At 39.4% G+C, this 23,411-nt stretch overlaps 1 protein-coding gene across 1 annotated transcript in view; it reads right to left on the bottom strand.

Annotated features, from left to right (window-relative positions):
- The window catches only part of VMP1 (vacuole membrane protein 1), a 136,931-nt gene that overhangs the window by 25,271 nt on the left and 88,249 nt on the right, over positions 1 to 23,411 (bottom strand). Inside the window, exons 8-9 of the mRNA XM_002719255.5 lie at positions 8,908 to 8,988; positions 4,410 to 4,526 (exon numbers count right to left, since the gene is read on the bottom strand). Of these exons, the coding sequence (XP_002719301.1) occupies positions 4,410 to 4,526; positions 8,908 to 8,988 (198 nt within the window). The remainder of the gene's footprint in view (positions 1 to 4,409; positions 4,527 to 8,907; positions 8,989 to 23,411) is intronic.

Here is a 23,411-nt window from a genome sequence, read left to right as displayed (position 1 = left end):
AGTATGCTCACTTCCTTCATTACTTAGGAGAAAGGCAATGTCTCTAATATCTCCAAAGGTAGACAACTTGAATCTGTCTGTTAGAAAGGGATCTCCTGATCTATCCTATGAGGTGGGTTGATTTGAATATTTTAGGGGAAGGTTAATAGCTGGCAAGACATCAAAAAACATAATTATTAACAAAGAAGGCTGTTATCTGAATTTAAGCTGAGGAAAAAGGGAAGGAGATGGGTGTTTGGCTAGCCCACATTCCACATCAGAATGCCTGGGCTCAGAACCTGACTCCAGCTTCCTACCAATGCAGGCCCTGGAAGTCAGCAGTGACAGAGCCACAGTTGGGTTTCTGCCACCATGTGGGACACCTGGATTGAGATCTCACCCCATGCCCAGCCTCTGCTGTCGTGCGGGCATATGAGAATGAACCAGCATATGGGAGCTCTTTCTCCCTCGGTTTGTCTGTCTTTCAAATAAATAACAGGATAAATAAAGAGAAGTTTTTGCTTTTGTTTTAAAGGAAAGAAAATCAGATGAGAGAACAGGTTTACTATGTGAGTACAGAAAAATCTGTGTGTGGAGATTTCCTCCCTATTTTTTTCAGAAATGGCTAAAATGTTTATATTACTCACTAATATTGCTTACCCAGGAATGAGAAATGCTTGTTCTAAGCTACATCTGGGTGTACATCAAGTGACATGCCTTTACGAAGTATGTCACCATGAGACAACGGAACATAGCAAACATATCCCATGGGCCTAGTTTACTGAACGAACTCAGATACTTTCCTTTTGGAACACAAATAGACTTTAGTTTTCTCTTTGTCCCTCCACATGGATACAGGGAATGAGCTTTGATTTGACAGAACTACGCTGGAATTCCAGGGCCTTAGGCAAGTATTTTACCTACTCTAATACAGTTCCATCATCCATGAAACATAGAAAATAACTACTTTATAGTGCTGTTCTGACAATGAGATAACCTATGCAAATTATCTGGCCCAGGTCCTGATAAAAAGTAGGCATTAAACAATTTAGTTTCCTTAGTCATGTAAATATTTTAAAGTTAAGAAAGAAATGTAAAAGAATGAAAAGAACACTGAACTTGAAGCCAAAAGACAGGTTCAAATTCCAGCTGTTAGTCTCTTAGGCAACTATTACTTATTAACTTCAGCTTGACAAATATAAAAGGGTTGTCTGATTCCTCTATCCTAGGATTACACTAAGTACCTTAAAGTGTGAGTACTATACAAAATTAAACATTATCATAATTTAAAAAATAAATCTATTGAGAATGTTTTCAAATACACTAGTTTTGAATCTTTCTGAAGTAATTGGTCTGATGTTATACACCCTATCACAATAAATAGGGTACTGATATAAATTTTGCTGTAATGTATAGAATGCTAGTAAATTTAAGAGGTATAAAGCAGGGGCCAGTGCTGCGGTGTAGCTGGTAAAGCTGCTACCTGGAACACCAGCATCACATATGGGCACTGGTTTGTGTCTTGGCTATTCCACTTCTGACCCAGCTCCCTGCTAACAGCCTGGGAAAAGTAATGGAAGATGGTCCAAGTGCTTGCTTGGGCTCCTGCCACACATGTGGGAGACCTGGAAATGCCTCCTGGCTTTGGTCTGGCCCAGTCACAGCCTTTGCAGCTATCTGGAGAGTGAACCAGTAGGTGGAAGATATCTCTCTCTCTCTCTCTCTTTCAAATAAATAAACATTTAATAATACTTAAAAAAAAAGAGAGAGGTATAAAGCAGGACACATATGGGCTGATGTTGTGGCTCAGCACATTGGGTTACTACCTGGGAAGCTGGCATCTCATCTGAGGACAGGTTTGAGTCCTGGCTGCTCAGCTTTCAGTTCAGCTCTGTTGGTGCAACCAGGAAGGCACTGCAAGATGGCCCGAGTGCTTGGACTCTACTATCCATGTGGAAGACATGATGGAGTTCCAGGTCCCCAGCTTTGGCTTGGCCCAGCCCTGGCTGTTGAAGCCATTTGGGGAGTGAACCAGTTGATGGAAGATCTCTTTTCTAAGCCAGGAGCCTGGAGCTTGTTCTAGGTCTCCCACATGGGCCATCTTTCACTGCTTTCCCAGGCCATAGCAGAGTTGGATTGGAAGTGGAGCAGCTGGGACTCAAACCGGCACCCAAAAGGGATGCCAGCACTGTAGATGGTGGTTTTACCTGCTACGCCACAGTGCCAGCCCCTAATCTTAAGCAAAGTAACAGCACTGCAATATTTACAAAACAGTATTCAGAGAGTGGGTATTTGGTCTATCAGTTAAAACACCCATACCCTTCACTGGAATGCCTGGGTTTGATTCCTGGCTCCTGACTCTAGCTTCCTGTTAATGTACTGTAGATCCTGGGAAGTGGCAGTAATAGCTCATGTGATTTGGTTCCTGCCGCACATGAGAGAGACCTAGATTGAATTCCCTGCTTCTGGCTTTGGCCTGGCCCAGCTCCAGTCATTGCAGGCATCTGAGGGAGTGAGCCAGTAGATGGAGGGAGATTTGTCTGATTCTCAAAAAATAAAAACACTTAAAAAGCAATAACCTGTATTCATTGAACAAAATACTTAACATTAGTAGAAGAGATATATTCTTTGAAGGAGGAAAAACATATCCTTGAGATTCTGAGAAATTATTACAGCAGGATAGGAGAGCCCAGCTCAATAAACTCATCTCAAATCTAAGATGAGAAATTGGGGTCAGGAACAGGCATGTGGTATGTAGTTAGCATGTTGACAGAGATGCCTGATACTGTACTGATACTACTATGCTGGTTCGAGTCTTGGTTTCCTAACTTCTGATCCTGTGTCTCGTGAATGCACATCTTGGGATACACAGAATGACAGCTCAGGTACTTGGGTCCCTCCACTCATGTTGGAGACCTGGACTGAGTTCTAGGCCCTGGCTTTGGCCTGGCCCAGCCCTGCCTGTTGTGAGCATTTGGGAGTCAAGCAGTAGACAAAAGAGTCTATCTGTCTCTCTATCTCTCTGCCTTTTAAATAAAATGAAAATAAACAATATTAAAAAAAAAAAAAAAACTCTAAACTCCAAATAGTACTTACAAAAAAATAAAGAAACTAGGGAGGTAGGGGCAACTAATGTTTTCCTGTTTTATTCTTCCCTTCTAAGAGCCAGAGGCAGAAGTGCTAAGAAGAAACTGGGGAAATATGCTATTTATACTTTTAACTATTATGGAATCATATGAGGATACAAAACATTACTTCACTGTTCTTTCCTTTCTTGACTACCTCTCTTTGTTGCAAATTACACTGATTGAAAACAAACTTGCAGTTAATTTTTATTTTATTTTAGTAAGATCTGCCCTTAGAAGGAAATAATTCATATCATATTTCTGGAAGCACATACCCACTACCCCATTATTTGAATCATTTGCTTCTTTTTTTCAAGTACGTATGAATAGAGGAGACAAAGTAGACAGACGTACCCAAATACCCTATCCTATTTGGTTAAGAGTTGCTTTGAGGACTAGCAGATTCTCACTTCTCTAACCACAATCTACATCTTCTTGCCTCTTCAGAGACCCTTTTCTTCCTCATTTTCCCCCATGCTGACATCTGGCTGATTTTCGGTAAAGGATACTGGTGCCAAGAAAGGAAGTGCTAAGTAGAGCTGCTATATAGAGTATACGAAAGAAAAATGAGAATCAGTGAAAGGCAGTATTCTCTCAGCTTGTGGTCAGTGAAGAAACTACTTTTTTCTTTTTACTATATATATGAAAATGGTGTACATTTTCCTGCACAGGAATACTACTTTTGTTTGGTAGAAATCTTGGTTTGGGAAGGGCGCTTGGTCTATTAATTAAGATATCAGTTAAGATGCCTGCTTCATATAGAAGTGTCTGGGTTTGAGTACCAGTTTTGCTCCCAACTCCAGTTTCCTGCTAACACGGACTTTGGGAAGCAGCAGTGATGACTGAAGTAATTGGGTCTCTGTCACCTACGTTAGAGGCCTGGGTTGAGTTTCTCACTCCCAGATTTGGTCCCTAGCCTGGGACCATCGCAGTTACTGTGGGATGTGGAACAGCATGTGGGAGCTCTCTCTGCTTGTCTTGCTTTTTCTCTTCTGGTTCTCTGATAAATAAATTTAAAACAAACATCTAAAAAGATTTAGTATGCTAAAAATCTGACATTAAAAAAAAATCTTGGGGTAACAAGTTTCACAAAGAAAGAAGGCAGGAAAGAGAAAGGAAGGAAGAAAGAGGGAAGGAAAATGAGATCCACTAGTCTCCAAATGAGTCAATGCTTTTATTATCTCAATAAGTTATAACTAAAAGAGCAGAGATGGTAATTTAACAATTCTCTTAGGAATGAGCATATGTTTCAATGCCTTATAATAGATTCATCATCATGAGGTATGAATCAGGGAGTATGATTACCTGGATATGCATTTTAATTATTGCTTTCCCAATCAGGGTTGCACCAAAGAAGGTCCAAAAAGGTACAAGAAAATGTCCACATGTTATTCCAGCCAGATCAAATAAAGGATTTGGAATCTATAAAGAGGAAAAAATAAATTACCTTAGATATAACCCAAAGAACAATTTAATTTTACCACTCACTGGTAGGTGTTATTCTGCTTTAAGCCTTGCTTACACAGCCAATCAAGGGAAAGGTTCTGGTCAGCACTAGACTGTTCAGAAGGCGCTTAGGCAAATGTTCTCATGTGTCTACCACCACTCATACTCATCTCAGGCTGCTGTTCAATCTGCTCACAGTGAACCAAGCTGTTCATTTGCTTCCATTACTCCTGGCTAATGCCCCATGTACATCTATCTTTTTAACATGAGAACTGGATAATGCCAACAGACCCACAGGAATTTTATCCTATTCAGCAGTTTCTTAGTCATTTGATGGCTGTTTTCTATGGGAAGGTCTGAGGGAAGAGCCTTAAGGATATTTCAGTAGTAACTAGGGTTCTAAAATCTGTAGCCTGAAATATGAATATTAATTAGAATTGCTTACAACTTTACCATTTTAATAAACTCATACAAGCGTTAATGGCAGATGTGTTTTCATTTTCTACATTAGAAAATTATTTCTTTTCTATTTTATGAGAGTCCAAGGCTGTGGAGACATGTGACACATTTTGGAAAGAATATCAAGTGTAGAAATATGAGAGCACACAGATTCAGATGTTTTGAATACTCAGTCCCACACAAAGAAATGATTCACAGTAAATACCTTTCCAACATTCCCACGTTGTAAGAATGCTAAGAGACAATTTCATGTACAAATGCAAAGAAACCACAAGCTGTTTTTGAGCACTTACTTCATCCATTTTTCTCCCACAGAAGTACTCTGCCCTTGTGGCTGCTGGCTGAATCATTTATTAGCCAATTAATTTATAAGATTTCAGTTTTAACCACTGAAAAGTCTAGTTGCTTAAGAAAAATTTGTTACATATGGTTTTTTAAAAACAATTCTGTGACTAATTTATAATTCATTATTTTGTCATTAACACTTGGAATCAATACCTCATTTTTGTTTTTCTCACCTATTTTCAAACACTGTGTAATTTCTTCCCTTACAACCATGTAATAACAGTATCACCTACACAGGATCACATCTGCCATATATATATTTTTTAGATTTTTTATTTATTTGAAAGTCAGAAAGAGAGAGAGAAGGAGAGGGAGGGAGGGAGAGATCTTCCATCCGCTGGTTCACTACCCAAATGGCTGCAACGGCCAGCGCTGGGTCAGGCTGAAGCCAGCAGCTAGGAGCCTCTTCCAGGTTTCCCACATGGGTGCAGGAGTCCAAGCACTCGGGCCATGCTCCACTGCTTTCCTAGTTGTGTTAGGAGGGAGCTAGACTGGAAGTGCAGTAGCTGGGTCTTGAATGGGATGCTGGTGCTGCAAGCGGCGGTTTAACTTTCTACACCACAGCGCCGGTCCCGATCTGCTATATCTTATATTATGTTACTCTGAAAAGTCTGTGAATTATAATATTTTCCTTTATTATCAGGCTGGCTTCAGGTTGAAACAGAAATAAACTTAAATTATACAAGATATGTAAAGCTGAGTTGATAAAAATTAGAATTTGTTAACATGTTAGATATCCCATTCTATGTTGGAAACTCTCACAACAGCATAATCAATGCATATTATTAGATATGTGTATTTTTTTCAACTTTTAACAAATATACTGGAAAGAAGGTTAAAATTAAAAGAACTATGCAGTTCCTTTGCAACTTTCCATAAATTAAGAATTTTATTGTCTTAGTTTAAATGATAACAAAAAAATTAATAGACTCCTTTTCAAGATAAATCAAGTATACACAAATACAGATATTAAAATGTTTCTAAAGGAAAAACTCCTAGAGGATCAAATTGATCTTTCAGTTTATTTTAAATACTGATAACACCTAATCAAGCATAAACAAGAGTAGCCAGGGGCCTGGGGTTGTAGTGTAGTGGGTAAAGCTGCTACCTGCAACACCCGCATGGGCACTGGTTCACGTCCTACCTGCTCCACTTTCAATCCAGCTTCCTGCTAACAGCCTGGGAAAAGCAGAAGATGGCCTAAGTGCTTGGGTCCCTGCATCCACATGGGAAACTGGAAGAAGCTCCGGGCTTTGGCCTGGCAGAGCCCTGGCCGTTTAGGTCATCTGGGGAGTGAACTAGCAAATGGAAGATATCCCTCTCTCTTTTCTCTCTAACTCTGACTTCCAAATAAATAAATAAATCTTTAAAAACATGGTAAGTAAAATTTTAAAAAGTGGTTATTATATAAAGTAGATTTTTGGCAGTTAGGACACAGGCGTAGATGACTACCAAAGAATTACTTTTTGCTTTATTAAATAAAAAATACACATATTTTCCACAGAAATATTGAAACCTAACCTTTACTGAGTTCTCTGACTTTTTACACACTTTTCTAAAGGCTTTACTTCATTAACATACTTAATTCTCACAATGTGTTACACCCATTTTACAGATGAGAGTAGTAAGACATACAGGTTAAGGGATTTGTCCAGGGTAAATGGTGGCAGAGCAGAATTCAAATCCAAGCAGGGAGCATCTCAAGCTTGTTCTCTTTGTCTCTAAGCTAAGAATGCTGTTACTAGTAGGAGCCTCAGCTTGGTCCCATTCTTCTGGGCTTCCATAGTACCTTTTCTTTATTACTGTATTTCTAAAGTCTCTCATTAGACTTCAGGATTCTTGAGAAGAGGGAATGAATATACTTTTTCCTTTCTTTACTCTCAGAATGCAATAGTTGACTGGAAGCTGATGAATCACAATAACAAGTTTATGTTGTAGGCACTGTGTTAATCACTTGCATATATAATCTTAAGTCCTCATATCAGTCTTTGCAATGAGTATCCTAAGGCCCCATTTTAAAAACTAGAAAACTAAGGCTCAAAGAGAATAAGTTGACTGAGATTAAATGGCTAATAAAAAGATAAAAAGTCACAACTTTTTTTTTTTTTTTTTTGGACAGGCAGAGTGGACAGTGAGAGAGAGAGAGACAGAGAGAAAGGTCTTCCTTTGCCGTTGGTTCACCCTCCAATGGCTGCCGCGGCTGGCGCGCTGCGGCCGGCGCACCGCACTGATCTGATGGCAGGAGCCAGGAGCCAGGTGCTTCTCCTGGTCTCCCATGGGGTGCAGGGCCCAAGCACCTGGGCCATCCTCCACTGCACTCCCGGGCCACAGCAGAGAGCTGGCCTGGAAGAGGGGCAACCGGGACAGAATCTGGCGCCCCGACCGGGACTAGAACCCGGTGTGCCGGCGCCGCAAGGCGGAGGATTAGCCTAGTGAGCCGCGGCGCCGGCCAAGTCACAACTTTTTTATGAACTTGAGTCAGCCTAACTTTCAAGACTACTCGCTTTTATCACTGTTTCACACTACATTCTATCTACAACTTGCTGAAATAGTTGTAGTCAATAATGTGATAAGCAGCTATATTAAAAAGAAGTCATATTATGAAAATACCTAGTATTCTGAGGATCACTAGATAGTAATTTAGATATATGTGTATTTTAGAATCTCTCTATAATACTGATATCACTTCATAAATTTTGGTAACAAATGGTCTAATTTTTGGTCAATTGCTTTGCTAAGGTGGGAGAAAGTTCAAAGATGCAGTATGCATGTTCTAGAACATAATAGATAAAGTACCTATATATATGTCAGCAGACAAAAATTTTGTGAATTTTATTTATAATCACAGCCTCATATCAACTAGATGCCTTGTTAGTCTGGCCAAATCCTCCACTGAACTACCAATAAGTATATATAGGCGACCAAAGAAAATTCTGGTTGAAGTGCTCCTCTTGGATATTACTGTTTCTAGTATGTTAGAAAGGGACCAGGATAAATGCAAGCTCACCAAGGAATGTCAGTCTCACAAATCTGAAATTTAAGACATTCAGTTTTAGACATAAATGGCTTCTTAGTTCACAATAGCCAAAGCCTTTAACTTTGCCACAGAAGATTCTATTACCTCGCCAGGAGTTAAGGCACTTAAGACAGGTTTCATATGAATTTGTCCCTGGAACTAACACTTGAAACTTTAGAAAAAGAGCTCCCATCTATTACTTTGTAGAAAGAACAAAGTCATTATTTGGTCAAATGCGTTCACTATAAATTTTTTATGGAAAAAATGGATTTTTTCTGGTTTGTTCTTACTGAATCAAGTCATTTGGGCCTGAAGTCATCATTGGGTGACGAAATATCTAAAATTCGATAAACAAGATGTAATACTATCCAACAGAAAACAGCCTAATTAGTAAGATGAGTGATTCATAAAGGTAAATACCAAATAAAAGTGATAGCATTTTTGTTTCAACAGGAATCTACCTTTTAAGAACAAACTAGATCAAAATATACTACTATCATTTAGTAAAATTTCTCACTTTTAATACAGTTTACTTACTGAAGCACAGGCCAAAATTCCAAAAAATCCAACTTTCTGTACTAGGTTTTGAACTGCGAGTTTAGCCCGAGAGGCAAAGTCCTGCAAAAAGGAGGATTTTAAAACACTGTAATTATGCATATATATATAATATAAATATGAACAATAAAAAAGCAAAATATAAAAGGAAGACAAAATATAAAAGGAAGACAACTTTTTATAGGGGTTATTGCATTAAATACCTCACCTGATGGTACTGATTCACTTAATAAGATGATTAAAAAAATAACAATAGGCTGTTCAGTAGAATACATGCAAATAAAATCTCAGAATACTGCCTGTACATCCTTAAGCTTTTACTACATTTTAAGACTAAACCAAAACACTGTCACTTTAGGTACAGGATTCTTTCTCGGTTCTCTAGGCATGAACAAAATATTGTAAGCCAACCATAAATCAATTAATTCTTTTAGAAATATTGGCCCAGCACACCTTTTTCTTCTGTCTCCTACAACTAGCCAGACATAACCCTTGATTAATATCAGAGTAGGAAGCCAGCGCCGCGGCTCACTAGGCTAATCCTCCGCCTTTGGAGCTGGCACACTGGGTTCTAGTCCTGGTTGGGGCGCGGGATTCTGTCCCGGTTGCCCCTCTTCCAGGACAGCTCTGTGCTGTGGCCCGGGAAGGCAGTGGAGGATGGCCCAAGTGCTTGGGCCCTGCACCCCATGGGAGACCAGGATAAGCACTTGGCTCCAGCCTTTGCATCAGCGCAGTGCGCTGGCTGCAGTGCGCGGCTGCGGCGGCCATTGGAGGGTGAACCAACGGCAAAGGAAGACCTTTCTCTCTGTCTCTCTCTCTTTCACTGTCCACTCTGCCTGTCAAAAAAAAAAAAAAAAAAAAAAAAAAAAAAATCAGAGTAGGAAACTAAGATTTTCAATCAGCCTGTGAAGACACCTCTGCTGACTGCAAGCCAAAAGATGGCAAAGATGGTTATATTATGTTCATCACAAAAGCAAAATATTTAAATTTTAAAATGTTTTAATTAACATTTAAATGTTTAAAATGTCTTTTAAACTTTAAAATGTTTCATTAACACTTTAGCAATCCTGGGGTATAGGTAGAGCAGACAGTATCATACCCAGTCTATAGAACACAAAACTGGGGCTGGTGCTGTGCCACAAGAAGTTAAGTCTCTGCCTGTGGCACCAGCAATCCTGTATCGGTACAAGTTCGTGTCCCAGATGCTCCTCTTCTGATTCAGCTCTCTGCTATGACCTGGGAAAGCCACTGAAGATGGCTCGAGTGCTTGGGTCCCTGCACTTGCGTGGGAGTGCCGGAAGAAGTTCCTGGCTCCCAGCTCTGGACGTTCTGGCCATTTGGGGAGTGAACCAGTGGATGGAAGACCTCTCTCTCTGTCTCTCCCTCTCACTCTATTTCTCAAATAAATAAATACATCTTTAAAAATAAAAAAAAAAGAGCACATGTCTTTTAAAAAAAATAGAATACAAAACTGCAGCCCAGAAAGTTCAAGTGCTAAAGATCATAATTTTAGAAGGGGCCAAGACATGACTCAATACTGAGACTCTGAAATCAGTGCTTTTTACTTCACGATACCACCTCTTCCCAGGCTTAAACTTGCATTAATTGGCTGGCTAGGTTATTTCTCTGATTTTTTTCTTTCAGCATGTTAAAGGTACAAGTATGTACACATAAACACAAAGATACACACACACACTTCGCGGAAGTCTCAATTTGAAATTTGAATTTAATTTTTTTGGTTTTGAAATGACATATACTCTATTCTAAATTCAAATGAAAATGGTTAATATGATAGCAAAATTAGCTATTGTGTGTCTTTTTTTTTTTTTTTTTTTAAGATTTACTTATTTATTTGAAAGGCAGAGGCAGAGAGAGAGGTCTTCCATCCACTGGTTCACTCCCTGGATGGCCACAATGGCCAGAGCTGCGCCGATCTGAAGCCAGGAGCCAGGAGATTCTTCCAGGTCTCTCAGGTGGATGCAGGGGCCCAAGGACTTGGGCTATCTTTTCCTGCTTTCCCAGGCTATAGCAAAGAGCCAGATCAGAAGTGGAGCAGCCGGGACTTGAACAGGCGCCCATTTGGGATGTCGGCGCCTGCAGGCGGCTGCTTTATTCACCACGCTGCAGTGCCAGCCCCTAATAAGTGTCTTTTTAAGAAGTTTTTGTATCATAGAATCTCTTTTCTCTTCAGTCCATTGCTCTAATACACAATAATCTTATAGAAAGATCAGAATACATGGACTGGCAAGGTGGCAGCGGGTTAAGCCGCCATCTACAGCACTGGTATCCCACATGGGCACTGGTTTGAGTCTCAATGCCCAACTTCCAACCCAGCTCCCTGTTAATGCACCTGTGGAAAGCAGAAGATGGCCCAAGTGCTTGTGCTCCTGTATGCATGTGAGAGACCCAGATGAAGCTCTTGGTTACAGCAATTTGGGGAATGAAATAGCAAATGGAAGATCTCTCTCTCACCGTGACTTTCAAATAAATTATTTTTTAAAAAAAGGTTAAAAAAAAAAACAACCAGAATTTTTATGTAGTCTCTAATATATAAAAATTAGTTTTTATAGATCAAATGATACAGACAAAGTAAAGTGGTGTAGTTAGAAGGTCTAGTGTCCTGTTTTCCTTTATCTTAATTTCAAGCTTTCAGAATCTTCCACTTATTTAAATAAGTGATTAGATAGTTCTACCATTTCAAACTAATGGCCTTTTTCTACTAGAGAGATAAGTACACACACATGCAATTATGAGCTGGAAGACAGGTATGATTATACCAATCAGTTTAAATTAAAAAAAGATTAAATATTATGCAGATTACCTATTATACTAAAACTGATTTCCTGTATCTCTTTTCCTCTTTCCTTCTACAAAATAGGATATTTAAGACTACAGAAGCTTAAGGAAACGTGTTCTTAAAAATAATCTAAAAAATAAGTCAAATTAATGCAGCAACCAACACACAGGAACATGAAAAATAAGTAACTAGTCATTCACTTTGGGGCAGAATCTCTTTGCTCAACAGAATTAGGCAAGAACAAAAGAAAACAGATTCCTTGTTCTTTCAGATGTCTGGGTACCAATCATCAGTTATCCTTAAGGGTGCTTCAACAACCTTTACTTAAGCAAAAAAGAGTGAATCTATCTAAACAGTAAAGCAGAAACTTCCTTAAACTTCTTTTGTTTTCATCTGAAACTTGGCATATATTACAAGAACAACAAAGTGCCTTTTGTGAAAGGCCATCTACTAAAATTGGATTTCATAAACTTTATTATGTATTTAACACACAGTGACCATGCTAATTTCAGTTCCTATGATTTTTTCCAGGTCCTTCAAAATAATCTCAGAATTAAAATCACATTCATATATCAAGTAGTCCATGAACAGTCACTGACATTAAATGAACATGTACTCCGGACAGCTGTTTCCATGAGAAGAAATGAACAGCAGCAGAATCTGTGGTTTCAGGGAGCACCTTGTTGTTCCTTCCTCACCAGTGTGTGGAGGAGGTTCTCAGTATTTGTAACAAATTTAAAATATCTTACAATAGCCAAATAACTCTTAATTAGATTTCATAAACAAATTTATATTTTGTTTTTTATTTTAAATTTATTTTACTTTTTAGAGTCAAAGATATAAAACTTACTGATAATTGATATGGTTTTAAAGGCTTTATTTAGTAATTTTGCTGAAATTATTCTTTTAATATCTAAATGATCTACATGTTAAATGTAATTTTTATCTCCTTGATGCTTTGTAATTTTAAAAGTTCTCTGTTTTTCAAAGAACCTCAGCAGTTTTCCATTGTGTTAATTTGGTAGTGTCTTCCTATCATGTTGACTGTAAATATGTCAATGAATTAAACCATTTATATTCCCATTTGTCTTTAAAACACAAAAGGAGATTTTTACTCATTGTGTATTATTTCTTAACAAACCCCAGTATGCTCATGCACTTAACATCACCAAAAAAAAAACCTCTTTTTACTAAAGTTTGAAATAAGCATTTTCAACAAAATTTTCTGTTTTAGAAGTAAAATAAGTAAGCCAAATAAAAATGTGCATGAATAATAAACAATAGCTTTAAGAGAAATAGAGGAAAATAATTACCAAACAAATTAGTAAGCTATTCAATTTTCAAGTTAAAAATCAAAGGAAATTAATATTTTAACAGTGTTGGAATATTTGTGGGAACAATGTAGCAAGTCTCATTTGGTTACTTCCTCAATGGTCATTTTCATTTTTTCAAAAGATCTGTATAAGTCAAGGCAAATTCCTTTTAATAGTTTCATTTCTCTGTATTCACATTTCACAACTTTTATCTATTTCACAATTTAAGTGTCTGAGAGGACAATTTCATTCTCTAACTCTATGTAAGTAAGAAACATGTATTTATAATTAGTAATCATAAACCATTTTCTCCTTTTCCCCAAACACTATAAGAAAACCGAGGAAGAAAAGTTAGCAAAATTCCTTATTAATGAAACTTCAAGAAAAGAAAGAAAAAGAGACAAAGCCTTAAAACCTGAAATTCCTGTACCATTATTACTGACATTTCTTTACCCTAAGATATAATTTATGATGAAGGAGTAGCCAAAATACAGTTGTGGGTTCGAGTCCCAGCTGCTCCACTTCTAATTCAGCTCACTGCTAATGCACGTAGGAAAGCAGAGGAAGATGGCCCAAGTCCTTGGGCCCCTGCACCCACATGGGAGACCGGGATGAAGCTCCTGGCTCCTGGCTTCGGTCTGGCCCAGCCCTGGCTGTTGTGGCCATTTGGGGAATGAACCAGCAGATGGAAGATCTCTCTTTTTCTCTCTCTCTCTCTCTTTGTAATTCTGACTTTCAAACACATAAGTAAATCTTAAAAAAAAAAAAAAAAAAAGAAAAAGCAACAGATTCTCCCTAAACACATTAAATAAATACACTGTTACTGGATATAAATGTGTATTTGGTTAACATCACAATGGAAGTTTAAATTTTCTGCTTTTTATTTTTTTTAATTATTTTTATTTTATTTATTTGAAAGCCACAGTTACAGAGAAAGAGAGAGAGAGAGAGAGAGAGAGAGAGAGAGAGATATCTTCCATCTGCTGGTTTACTCCCCAAATGGCTTGGGCTGGACTGGGCTGACACCAGGAACATGGAGTCTCTTCCAGGTCTAATATGTGGGTGCAGGGGCCTAGGAACTTGGGCCATCTTCCACTGCCTTCCAAAGCACATTAGTAGGGAGCTTATACAGGATGCCAGCGTCACAGGTGGTTGCTTTACCTGCAATGCCACATGCCAGTCCCAATTTCCTGCCTTCTTAATCCATTATATTCTTTTGTTAAAATTTCTGCTGTTCAGGATGCCTTTTTCCCATATCTGCTCCACTCCTGACTCCAGATCCCTGCCAGTGTGCACTCTGGAGTCAGAAGGTGATGACTCAATTACTTGGGTTCCTGCCACCACATGTGAGAACTGGTCTGAATTTCTGACTTCTGGCTTTGGCCTAGCCCAGGCCTGGCTGTTACGGACATTTGGGAGTGAAGCAACAAATGGGAGATCTGACTGCCTGTCTCTCTGCTTTTCAAATTAATAAAATAAAATTTAAAAATAACTAAAGGATAGGCGTTTGGTATAGTAGTTATAAAATACCACTTGGGATGCCATCATCCTGCATCAAAGGGTATAGGTTCAAGTCCTGGCTCCATTTTTCAGTTACATTTTGGGGGCAGCAAGACATGGCTCAAATACTTGGGTCCTTGTCATCCCTGTGAAAGATGTGGACTGAATTCCGGTCTCCTGGCTTTGACCTGGTGTAGTTCTGGCTGTACAGGCGTTTGGGTAGTAAAAAAGGTGATGGGAGATCTCTCTTTCAAATAAATAAAATAATAAAAATAAAAATAAAATAATAAAAATAAATGTTGTGATAAGGACTCTAAATAAGTAAAATACACATGTAGATGGAATTGTACAAAGAATACACCCACGTAACCACCACCGAGATCCAAACACACAGTATTACCAGAAACTCCAATGAAGGCATACTTTGTAATTTTAAAGTTTTCTTTCTTTACTTGAAAGCAAGAGTTACAAAGAGAAAAGAGAGATCTTCTATCTTCTGGTTCATTCCCCAGAAGGCTACAACTGCCAGGGCTGGGCCAGGTAGAAGCCACAAATTTTATCTAGGTCTCTCATAGGGTGGCAGGGGCCCAAGCACTTGGCCATCTCCTGCTGCTTTCCCAGGCTTATTAGCAGGGAGCTGGATCAGAGCTGGAACTTGAACTGCTGCCCATATGGGAAGCCAGTACCACATACGGTGGCTTTACCTGCTATGCAACAATGCCAGCCCCTTCATGACTTCTGTTACCAACATTAAATTTTTCCAATTTTTGAATGTTATATAAATAAAATTATATAGTATTTCCTCTTTGATGTCTGGCTCTTTTTAAAGGTTTATTTATTTATTTAAAAGACAGAGAGAAAGAGAGAGCAAGTGAGCAATCAATCTTCCATCCACTGGTTCACTCCCCAAGTGGCTGCAACTGCTGAGGCTTGGCCTGGCTGAAGACAGGAACTCCATCCCTGTCTCCCACATGGGTGGCAGAGTGCCAAAGCACTTGGGCGACATTCTTCTGCTTTCCCAGGCACATTAGCAGGGAGCCAGATTGGAAGTGGAGTGGCCTGGAAACAAAACATTATGGGATGCCGCAGTCCAAGGAGGTGGCTTAACCTGCTGAGCCACAACACAGGCCCCTACATATGGCTTCCTCAGCTCAATATTATTTCCTGGTGATTCAACTCTGCTGTTGCACATAGCAGTAATCAGTCTGTTCCCATTGTTTTGTATCATCCCATTGTATGGCTATGTCACATTGTATTTATTCTATTGTTGGGTGACATCAGAGCTGTGTGTGCAGTTTGGAACCATTATGATAACGCTGTTGTGAAAATGGCCAAGTACTTGGGCCCCTGGCACTAACCTAGGATATCAGGAAGAAGCTCTTGGCTCCTGGCTTCAGATAGGCCCAGCTCTGGCCATTGCAGCCATTTGGGGAGTGAACTAGCAGATGGAGGATCTCTCTCTTTGTGTCTCTCCCTATCTCTGTAATTCTTTCAAATAAATAAATAAATAAATCTTCTTAAAAAAAAAAAAGTGATTGTAGGGGCTAGTACTGGGGTATAGTGGGTAGGCTGCTGCCTATGTTGCTGGCACCCTATGTGGGTGCTGGTTCACATCCAGGCTGCTCCACTTCCAATCCAGTTCCCTGCTAATGCACCTGGGAAAGCAGCAGATGGCCCAAGTGCTTGAGTCCCTGTCACCCATGTGGGAGACCTGGATGGATTTCCAGGTGCCTGATACAGCCCTGGCTGTTGAGGACATTTGGGGAGTGAACCAGTGGAGGGAAGACCTGTCTTTCTGCCTCTCCCTCTCTCTCTGTAACACTGCACTTCAAAAATTATTTAAATATAAAATGATGGGCTATGAGTTATGAACAATAACAAAAGGAATTGGGAGTAATCTTAAACTGATTATTGAAAACATCTGCTAAATTCTTTGCCAAACAGGTCCATACTCCTAAAAATCTGAAAAACAACTAGAATAATTTAACTGCCTCTGGAAAATCATGTGCAGTTATGATAATTTCATGCTAGGAAAGATATAAAAAAATAAGATAACAATCCATGGGGTAAAAACAAGGTGGACAAAGAGACTTAGGGCTATTGGATATGAATACCAAATAATTACATTCTCTAGAAAGGGTCAAGAGGGAGCTGACTGAAATCTATAAAGCTATGAAAAAGAGGAAATGAGAAGTGTTTAACAAATATTTTTTTAAAGATTTATTTATTTAAAAGGCAGAGTTAGAGAGAGGCAGAGACATCCACTGGTTCACTCCCCAAATGGCTGCAATGTCTGGAGTTTGGCTGATCTGAAGCCAGGAGTCTGGAGCTTTTTCCAGATCTCCCATGTGGGTACAGGGGCCCAAGGACTTGGGCCATCTTCCACAGTTTTCCCAGGCCATAGCAGAGAGCTGGATCAAAAAGGATAGTCTGTTCAAGTCTCAAGGAAAGGGGTCTTTTTAGAGGCATTTTACAAAAGGTATTTGAGATACAAATCTGAAAGAAACATTTCACATTAGTTTAACAAAGGTAATCTACCTTTCACATTGAGAACTATGTCAGGCTCATTGCTTTTTTGTTGTTTGTTTTTTTTTAAAAGATTTATTTTATTTATTTGAAAGGCAAAGTTACAAAGAGGTAGAGACAGAAAGAGACAGAGGTCTTCCATCTCGGGTTCACTCCCTATGTCCACAATGGCAGGAGCTGGGCCTATCTGAAGCTAGGAGCTGGGAGTTTCTTCTGGGTCTCCCACATGGGTGCAGGGGCCCAAGGACTTGGGCCATCTTCTACTGCTTTCCCAGGTGCATTAACAGGGAGCTGGTTGGGAAGTGGAGGAGTTGGGACTTGAACCAGTGCCCATATAGGATGCCAACTCTGTACGCTGGGGCTTTAATTGGCCACAGTGCTAGCCCCTAGGCTCACTGTTGTATGAACATCATAGAGTGTACTTCAACAAACTAGGATGACTATGACATCACTAGGTGATATGGCCTTACAGGACCAGCATCATGTATGTGGCCTACTGTTGACTGAAATGTGATTTTGCAGCATCTATGTATCTACTTTTTTTGGGGGGGAGAAGCACTGGATTAATAATATAATCATACTCACTTCCTGAGATCTCCACATAGTGCTTTAAAATCATGACAGTTAAGAGTTTCACACAGTAAAACTCAAGATAGGAAAAATGGAAAGAAGACTCTATGGAGAGAAATCTCCTTAAATAGCTAGGCAAGAAAAAACTATAGATCTATCATGGCAAACCATCAGCTTGGGTAACTTGAAATAAAAACACCTTGGCAACAGGGAATGAGCATAACAGTTACTCTGTTGTCTGTGTCTTTGATTCAGCTCTACTCTTGGTCCAGGACCTCTGGGAACACTCAGAAGTTATAACAGAGGGTGGGCTTGTATTTAGCATGTTACTGGTTTGCAAACTCATGAGCAAAAACACAGAAGCATACTTAATCTGCTGGTTCAAGTTGCAATGAAAGGGGCCTTCTTAGAGGCCATTTAACAAAAGGTGTTTGAAATACAACCCTGAAAAAACCGTTTTAAATTAGTTTAACAAAGGTAACCTAATGCTTACCTACTCCTTATTCTTTTTTCATATCTGTAAACAGGTGTGGAAATGAAAAGAACAAAGTAGACATATAATAAACCTATATTCCACTCCAATGTCCAAGGCAAACTAACAGGAAACACCTTAAATATTTATTACTTACTGTGCTTTGTTAATGACTAGGCTGTATTAACCTCTTATTTTTCATTTGAAAATCATCTGGTTTCAATTAAATTGCTTCACCATCAGCAATTTTTTTTCTATTTTAATTTGATCATTTAGAGTTAAGGAGCATGGCCAGAGCATAAACAATTTTAAGCTTCCATTATTCTGTATTCTTTCTTGTAAGGACTAGCTAGCTCAAAATGTTCTATAATGCTTCTTTTGTCCAACATATATATTGTTACAAAAAAGGAGGCAGAATCATAATAATTTTTAGAAAGTTGGATTTAAATATTTTTACTAAATTTGTCTTTATTAAATATTTATTTATTATTTGAAAGTCAATTAGAGAGAGAAAAAAAAAAGAGAGAAAGACAGATGTATCTTCTATCCACTGGCTCAGTCCCCAGATGGTTGCAACAGTTAGGACTGAGCCAGGTCAAAGCCAGGAGTCAGGAGCTTCATCTCGGTCTCCCATGTGGGTGGCAGAGGCCCAAACACTTGGACCATCCTCCACCACTCTCTCAGGTGCATCAGCAGTTAGCTGAATCGGAAGTGCAGCAGCTGGGATGTGAACTGGTACCCATATGGGTTGCTGACATCACAGGTGGAGGTTTTTCCTGTTATACCACAATGCCGGCTCCTAAATTTACTTCTTAAATAAGTAAGTCTGGTTGAAGATGATAATGGTAAATGCAGAAATGCACATGGAAAATAAATGGAAACAAGAAAGCACAATGAGCAGACTTCTCAGTGGCCATTCAGCAGCTTGCGTCAAGTTGCACTATCTGTCCTGTTCAGTTAGTTAAAATTATAGGAATGAGTTAAAGAAACAGAAGAGCCAGAAAAGGGAGAAAAGATTAAAGGCTAGGTGTGGGGTGGTAAGAGAACAGTTCAAAATAAAGTAAATGCTTCCTGAGAAAGGAAATAAAAGGAAGCATGAAGAATTCCAGCATAAATCATGCTAGATGTGCTTAGAAACTACAGACATAACTATTCTAAGTGCTACCTTTTCTTGCTGAAAAAATACAAGTGATCTTTGGTATCAAAATCTAACTGCAGCCAGTGCCACAGCTCACTAGGCTAATCCTCCACCTAGCAGCGCCGGCACACCAGGTTCTAGGCCAGATTCTGTCCCGGTTGCCCCTCTTCCAGTCCAGCTCTCTGCTGTGGCCCAGGAGTGCAGTGGAGGATGGCCCAAGTGCTTGGGCCCTGCATCGCATGGGAGACCAGGAAGAAGCACCTGGCTCCTGGCTTCAGATCAGCGCGGTGCGCTGGCCACAGCGCGCTGGCCGCGGCGGCCATTGGAGGGTGAACCAACAGCAAAAGGAAGACCTTTCTCTCTGTCTCTCTCTCCTACTGTCCACTCTGCCTGTCAAAAGGAAAAAAAAAAAAAAAGAAAAAATCTAATTGTACTAACAGTTGAAATACCCCACAACAAAATCCATCAAGAGACCACTTAACATTGCTTAATCTTCATGGTACTTTGTGGTAAAATCATGAGGCAGCTACGAAAGAAGATCTAGCTGACCTGCCTTTTCAAAAAATAAATGCTATTGGGTGGGGTTGGTTGATTTTGAAAGGAGAAACTACAGTAAGCATTGGTAGTTCTGACAACGCCTTGAATGATAAAGAAATGTGTTTAACATGTGTCTCTAATGTTCATTATGGTAAAGTTTATCAGCTTAACTCTATGCAAACAAGCAAGAGATCCTGAGAGCAGGAAGCTTTTTTGTGGAACTCCTGACGCAACACAAACCATAGCAGTTACTGCAAAGCTTAATGCAAACCCTCTAGAGTCCACGTTGACAAATTCTTTAACAAGCCCTGTGGTTACAGGGAAGCTGGTTTCACTCTGACTCACTCCTGCTCAAACAGTTTACTGGAAATGAAGGGGAGGGGGAATTTTCAGAGAAGTCATGTGATGGCCAGACAAACCACAATCAGTAAAGGTTCAACAGAGTCAAAAACAGGTCCCAGCAACAACTGACACTAGAAGTGTTCAAATGGCTCTCAAGTATGAGAATGAGTCCTGCTTAGTTTCAGATCATTTACCCTGAATTCCTTCATAAATCTATATATGTGAAGAAATAGATACTTCGTAGGGAAAAACCAGCAGGCATTGACATGGTGTAGGCAAGTGCAAATGCTTCAGAGGAAAATGTGTGTAAGAGAATAACATAAATGGGGTGCTAAAGCACTTTAGCGAGGGTATAATCATTATCGAATGCTTTCCCACAATCTCTAGACTTAAATGAGCAAATATTCTATCATCATCATCATCACAAGAATCCTTCATTTTCACTTTGTACTTTGAAAGGGCAATTTACTAGTTAAGGGTCCATTTTACTGCATAAAAAGAAAAGGTACTGGCCATAAGAATGAGAACTATCATTGTAAGTAATGAACTGATTGTGATTTTCTAGGTTTACCTAATAAAATAATGTGAATCACTTGAAATTTCAGAATAGGTTAAGGATCCTTCTAAACTAAGTTTTTTTAATTCTTAAATTTAATACAAACTAGTAGTCAAATATTTAAACTTAATTTGGAGATTTAGCTTTAATATAAGATTAAATGCAGGGGCCGGCGCTGTGGCACAGTGGGTTAACGCCCCGGCCTGAAGCGCCAGCATCCCATATGCACGCCGGTTCGAGACCTGGCTGCTCCACTTCCCATCCAGCTTTCTGCTATGGCCTGGGAAAGCAGTAGAAGATGGCCCATGTCCTTGGGCCCCTGCACCCACGTGGGAGACCCGGAAGAAACTCCTGGCTCCTGGCTTCGGATTGGCACAGCTCCAGCTGTTGTGGCCAATTGGGGAGTGAACCATCGGATGGAAGACCTGTCTCTCTCTCTCTCTCCCGCTCTTTCTCTCTCTGCCTTTCCTCTCTCTGTGTAACTCTGATTTTCAAATAAAAATAAATAAATCGTTAAAAAAAGGATTAAATGCAATTAAAATAGAACCCAATATGTTCCTTTAAAATAACTTTAAATCCAGAAATTAAAATAGTTTTGGGGTAGGCATTTAATACAGGGTTAAAATGCTGATTGGGACACCTATATCTCCTATCAGAGTGACTAGGTTTGAGTCCCAGATCCACTTCTAATTCCAGTTTCTAACTAATGTGCATCCTGGGAAATAGTGGTGATGGCTCAAGTCGTTGGATTCTTGCTGCCCACACAAGAGAAACTGATTAAGTTTCCAGCTCCTGACTTTGGCCTGGCCCAGCCCTGGCTATTGCAGGCACTTGCACAGTAAACTAGCACATGGAAGATCTTTCTTTCTCTATCTTTCAATAAATAAATAAATAAATAATTTACCTAAAATGGTCTACAGACTCATAAATAATATAGAAGGCCAAGCTAATCAACATAAATGGGGAAAATTGCATTCCTTTAAAAATGAAGCTTTAAGACTTTTAAATTTCTGAAACTTTGATAACAATAAGAAACAGTAAATTTCACACAGTTAGCAACCTAACATTGTGAAAGAGAATCCAAGGAGACAGATGGCATTTAGGAAAACACACTTACTCCAAACATATCCTTCCAAGTAAATATGTACAACATTCCTACTCTATTGTGTAAGCTTTAAATACAAAAATACCACAGCCACCCCCAACTCCCATTCCACATTACCACAGTAATAATGTCTTTTCAGGTACAGTAAGCAAATAAAATTACCTTATTCTTTAAACTCTTATTTCTAACAGTCTAATTTTTCTTTTTCGGGCTGGCGCTGTGGCATAGCGGGTGAAGCCACCACCTGCAGTGCCAGCATCCCATAAGGGTGCTGGTTTGAGTCCCAGCTGCTCCACTTCCAATCCAGCTCTCTGCTATGGCCTGGGAAAGCAGTACAAGAAGGCCCAAGTACTTGGGCCTCTGCACCCTTGTGGAGACCTGGAAGAAGCTCCTGGCTCCGGATCAGCGCAGCTCCAGCTGTTGCAGCCAATTTGGGAGTGAACCAGCGGATGGAAGACCTCTCTCTCTGGCTCTCTTCCTCTCTCTCTGTAACTCTGACTCTCAAATAAATAAATAAATAAATAAAGCTTTAAAAAAATGTTTTTCTTTTTCTTTGATTATGCAGCTTATATAATAAAAAATTACAGCATTTCACAAAAATTGTTTTAATCAGTGTGAATTAAAAAATCTTTAAGTCATTTAACTTGATGTCTTTTATATTGTTTTTAACCTGTGCTTTCAGATGACTATTCAACTCGAAGATGCAAAACTGTTAAATCTTCCTTTCTTATATAAAACGAGTACCATGGTCACTACGTTTTACATTTTCGTTTGCAGCCGAGTAAGACTAAATAAACATGTTTCACCTGATGCTACATTTTCTCTCTGAACTGATATTCCATCATGTCTGCAAAACATCTACAACATGAGTAGTATGTGCAAGACTAGGCAGGCACCGTGGAAAACACAGATTTCTGAGGCCTCCTCTTAAGGAGTTTATAGACTTCTGGGAGAGAGAAGAAAAGTCATGAATAATTTTATAAGAAAATATAAAGTGATATGTGACATAAGAAAGCTAGAGCTACAGTGCTATAGGAATACAGAAGAGATAATGTGAAGAGAAGAGTATGGGAGATGAGGTGAGGGTACCTTTTGCCTCCTAGGGTGAACATTATTAGCAAGAAGCTGGAATGGAAGTAGAGTAGCTGGGACTCCAACCAGGCAATGCAATATGGGATGCTGGCATCGCAAGTGGCATTCTTATCATCTGCTAAACACCCACCCCTCCATATTTATTTATAATTGACATATATTTATAGAAAACTATTTTTGTAGCTTTGTGTGGGAAAAGATTGCCGGGTGGGGAACAGTAGGAGTAGTGATCTTAGAAAGCTGCTGGGAAATGTTCAGGTAAGGGTTGATAAAGGTCTGAACCTGTAGTGAGAAGGGAAAGGGGAGTGCAAGTAGGAAGACAGTGGGGAGGCAGAACCAATAGGCTTTGAGGAATGAGCAGATATGGGAAGCAAGGAGGGAGTCAGATGACTCAGATTGTGCCAGGAACTGACTGTGAGGATGGTGATACCATTAACAGAAATCAGGAACAAAGGAGAAAGAGATCATAAAGAGAACAATTGAACCTTGCATGAAATACTTTACAGAGCACATAAACAGCCATCTGGACCTAACTTTG

Source organism: Oryctolagus cuniculus, chromosome 17 (assembly GCF_964237555.1).
Source record: "Oryctolagus cuniculus chromosome 17, mOryCun1.1, whole genome shotgun sequence".
Taxonomy (NCBI): domain Eukaryota; kingdom Metazoa; phylum Chordata; class Mammalia; order Lagomorpha; family Leporidae; genus Oryctolagus; species Oryctolagus cuniculus.
This window is presented reverse-complemented; position numbering and strand designations above follow the sequence as displayed.